Source organism: Priapulus caudatus, unplaced genomic scaffold (assembly GCF_000485595.1).
Source record: "Priapulus caudatus unplaced genomic scaffold, Priapulus_caudatus-5.0.1 Scaffold448, whole genome shotgun sequence".
In the NCBI taxonomy this organism is placed as follows: domain Eukaryota; kingdom Metazoa; phylum Priapulida; class Priapulimorpha; order Priapulimorphida; family Priapulidae; genus Priapulus; species Priapulus caudatus.
Window position 1 is genome coordinate 25,781 of NW_014577509.1, and position 4,400 is coordinate 30,180.

Genomic DNA, 4,400 nt, shown 5'->3' on the forward strand with positions numbered 1-4,400 from the left:
CTAATCGTTTTTATTCAGCTAATCTAGAGCATGACTCAGCGATTTTTGTTACTGTTTTCTAATCTCAAATTCCGACAATATCGTCCATATATAATCATTGTCATCTTCTAAAAGTACAGACCATCCGCTGACCGCTGTGGAGACGTGCGCCGGGCCTCCAATTTGGCGCACGTCTCCACTGCGGACAGCGCTTCATACTTGACCATCCCCGCGGTCTCGTGCGCATATCCCGCGGAACTGCGCGTCTCATCCGCGCGCAGCGCTTAGGATCAACAGCAAAGCTGTGCCACGCAATCTTGTATCATGTCTCTCTGGATGGGGGGATAGCGCCGAGCACAGCGATGTGAGGCGTGGTGTCCGTCTATTGCTGTGCACTGGCGTCATCTCGCAGATAGGTAAATCAGTGCATAAATAAATAAATAAATAAATAAATAAATAAATAAATAAATAAATAAATAAATAAATAAATAAATAAATAAATAAATAAATAAATAAACAAATAAATAATGGGGAGGAGAAGATGGGAAGGACGACGCTAATGACATTATAAAGGAAGGGTGGGGTGGGGACTCCCAGCTATACCGTACTGCTCACACATCACGTTTGACCGACGCAGGCGAAAACTGCGGAATATATCACCAACAACAACAACAACGTCATACATACAAATCCCATACAAGGTACTTGTTACGTCCGCATGGCGGCGCTGCCGACAGCCCTTCTACGATACGTCATGGATGCTACCTGTCAGAGCTTTAACTAAGCAATTTAAAACTGATTGCGATGTAACCTTTCAAGCGGAAGCGGCGACATTTTAATTACGCCGCTGCGTTGACAGAACAAATGCTAGCTCGCCGGCGATGATATCCGGCGGGGATGGTGGCGGTGAAGTCCCCCCGCCGCAGCGACGGCTACATATGACCTTATTAACGACAGCAGCAGCACTGATATGTGCTATGCACCCGGCAGATAGGTGCGATATGATATGACTACTAAGCACTTAGGATATGACTACTAGGCACTTGAAAAAAAACCCTAACCCTAACCCTAACCCTAAAAAAAAAAAAATTAATTAAATGAAAGTGCCTAGTAGTCATATCATATCGAACCTTTCTGCCTTCTGCATGTGTTATACCGCCGCCATTGTTGCCGCTCCGCCATTGCGTGAAATCGTGTTCTCTGAACTGAATCGTGAACCTATTCATGTAACGATCCCCGACACGCTCAGCATTTAGCAGCGGGCTGCACAGCTGGGGTCTTCTATCGTAGAAGAACTCAGAATCTAGAAAATGTGCGTGTCAAGAAAAAGCGTATCCGTGATCGACCGTCGGGTATCTGTTACTGGTAATAATTGCTACTGGTGCGGATAGATGGCGCTTCGTGCAGAGGAGCTGAGTTGGTGACACTGCGAGACGCTAGGTAGAGAGGCATTGTGAAGTCAGGCATGGCGCAGAGATATCATGTGTAGAGAGGTGACACCAGTATAGTGATACACCACATAGTCAGCCACCACACCTGTACACACAAACACACACACACACACACACACACACACACACACACACACACACACACACACACACACACACACACACACACACGGGCGTGCGTATATATATATATATTGTTTTTTCTAAATCGTATCCTATTAATGCCCTTAATAATCAAAATAAAACGTGTAATGTCCTTATATTTAATAATCATTAATATATCTATTATTCGCAGATGCGCAATTTTGGAATGATCAAACTCAAGCTCTCTTAAACAAGTACCTACACACAGAATATAACTGCGGCGTTGCTAAGAATGCTATATTATTCATCGGCGATGGCATGGGCCTCCCGTCACAGTTCGCTGGCAGGATACTGAAAGGTCAAATGGAAGGAAAAACAGGAGAGGAGGAGTTTCTTGAGTGGGAAAAATGGCAGCACACCGGACTTGCAAAGGTATCGCATTTCGGCAAATGTAATGCCAGTTAAAGTGACACAACCCGTTATTTGCATGCGTAAAAGAATCAGTAATTTGTATGTTATCAAAAGAGGATAATGCTTAGTATAGGCATTTTCCTTTTTTTCTATAAAGTTAATTGGCTTCATTCATCGTTCGCGGTACATGTATTATTGTATGTCAACGCTCGCATATATTAATTTCGATTTCAATGCGCAATATCTTACTTATGCGATTCTACTACTCTTCGTCACAATATTTCGTACTCTTCTAAAGAATATAATTATGTGAAATAATGTAACCGACTGTTTGGGAAAACAATAAGCACCGGGTAAATCGCAAAGTCTCGGTGGGGGATCCAACACAAATTTGAATTTCTCCTTAATCCTTACCTGTTTGATCATAAAACACCTTGTTGCGAAAGTAGAGGTCACGGGTCATAGGGGGTAAATTTTTAATATATTTGTAGGCAGTGGCAGCTAGGTCCTTCCGGGGAGCCGCGTAAGAAATCTTTCTGTTTCATTATTTAAGCACTCATCTACCAGTAGTTTTATGGTTTATCATGTGGAAGTGTGTTTTATCACGTATATGAGCGATTTATCATGCGGGTTTAGCTATATTTAACACGTTTATTGGCTATGGCTACAGTTTCATTAGCTTGCATTCCAATGACTCAACGTTACATTTATTATAATAATCTTATATTAATATATAAATCTAGAGATACGTATACTTTAAAAAAGTTTTGTTTTGCATCTTAAATTAAATACATGCACTCTATAATATAACATTATAGATACTCACATTCTTCATTCTTCTATGTTTACATTCTCACATTAGACCTACAATACAGACTTCCAAGTTCCCGATTCTGCTGGTACAGCCACAGCCTATCTGTCTGGAGTTAAAGGGAAAAAAGGAACCATCGGTCTGGATGATACTCTAGTGGAAAGAGGACATTGTCCATCGGCAGAAGGGGCGACAGTGCTTTCTATTTGTGACTGGGCCCAGGCTGAAGGTAATTAAGCTGTTCCAGCAAGTAAGAAATGCCTAAGGAGTTCTTACCCTAACTAATAGTATTTCTGAAACAAAGATACCTAAAACCAAACAGCAACAACTACATCCAAAGTTATGTATGTGTTAGTAGTAAGTTAAGCTAGTCGTGTATATCCTCTCACATCATTCCCAAAACACATGCGATGTCATTCTCTGTGTGCAGGTTACATCAGCATTGAGTAACATTATTCCATCACATACAATACATCGGAACCCTATTACATTCATGTGCTTCATGTGTTTGATCACGCGTAAATGTGTCTACCTTATTCTTAACCGTGTGTCTGTGCCACGCTTGCGTTCTGGCGTGTGCTGAGGTATTCTAGTGTTACCTTACCTGTGCGTGTGTTTCTGTTTGTATGTGCATATGAGTGTGTAAAATATATAGATAATACAGTGTGACAGAAAATGAGAGAAAGAGAAAGACAGATCAAGAGAGATAGACTAAGCGAAAAGGAGATCGAGAGAGAGAGAGAGAGAGAGAGAGAGAGAGAGAGCGAGCTAGCGAGAAAGAGAGAGAAAGAAGGAGAGAGAGAGCGAAAGGGGGGGGGCAAAAGAAACAGAAAAGATGGGGAAGGAGGGGCAGAGAGTGAGAGAGAAGGAGGTGGGGGAGAAAAGCTAGTTATGAATAAAGCTAAGTAATCTTACTTCAGGTAAATCAACCGGGCTCGTAACAACAGCCCGAGTGATGGACGCATCACCAGCAGGCTTATACGCCAACGCTCCTGAGCGAAATTGGGAGATAGATACTGAAGGCAATACTGACTGCAAGGACATAACACGACAACTTATAGAGGACGATCCAGGCAGGAAAATAAACGTGCGTAGTCTAGCATGGGCGACGTATTGATACTGACCCATTGATACGTGCATGCATCATGCTGTTTTTAATCTATGTGTGTATACAATAAATAATAAAAATGTAAATAAATAGAAAATAAAGTAATAATAATAATAATAATAATAATAATAATAACCAATAAAAATAAATAAATAAATAAGTTACTTAAGTAATTACTTGGTTAAGTAATTAATGTGTATGTATCGGAAAATTCATTAAAATGTCGGATAATGCAGAAACGAGTGTTCGTAAAATAAATCGCAGTGCAATGAACTGCTAATGCTGAATGCCTAGGTTGCCTGAATGCCTGAAAAACTGGTTATCCTACAGTTTAACTAAAATAATGGCGTACCTTTGTTTGTTATTGTTTAAAAAATGAGTGAATGAGTGCGCGTGTCTGTGTGCATGTATCTGTGTCTGTGCGCATGTGTGTGCATGTCTCTCTGTCTGTCCGTCTGTGCGTGCGTGCGTGCGTGTGTGTGTGCGCGTGTGTGTGTGCGTGTCTCTCTGTGTGTGTGTGTGTGTGTGTGTGTGTGTGTGTGTGTGTGTGTGTGTC

At 41.4% G+C, this 4,400-nt stretch overlaps 1 protein-coding gene across 1 annotated transcript in view; it reads left to right on the forward strand.

Moving 5' to 3' along the window:
• Positions 1–4,400, forward strand: part of LOC106810523 (alkaline phosphatase-like) — a 12,064-nt gene that overhangs the window by 179 nt on the left and 7,485 nt on the right. Inside the window, exons 2-4 of the mRNA XM_014813903.1 lie at positions 1,726–1,946; positions 2,788–2,965; positions 3,657–3,823. Of these exons, the coding sequence (XP_014669389.1) occupies positions 1,726–1,946; positions 2,788–2,965; positions 3,657–3,823 (566 nt within the window). The remainder of the gene's footprint in view (positions 1–1,725; positions 1,947–2,787; positions 2,966–3,656; positions 3,824–4,400) is intronic.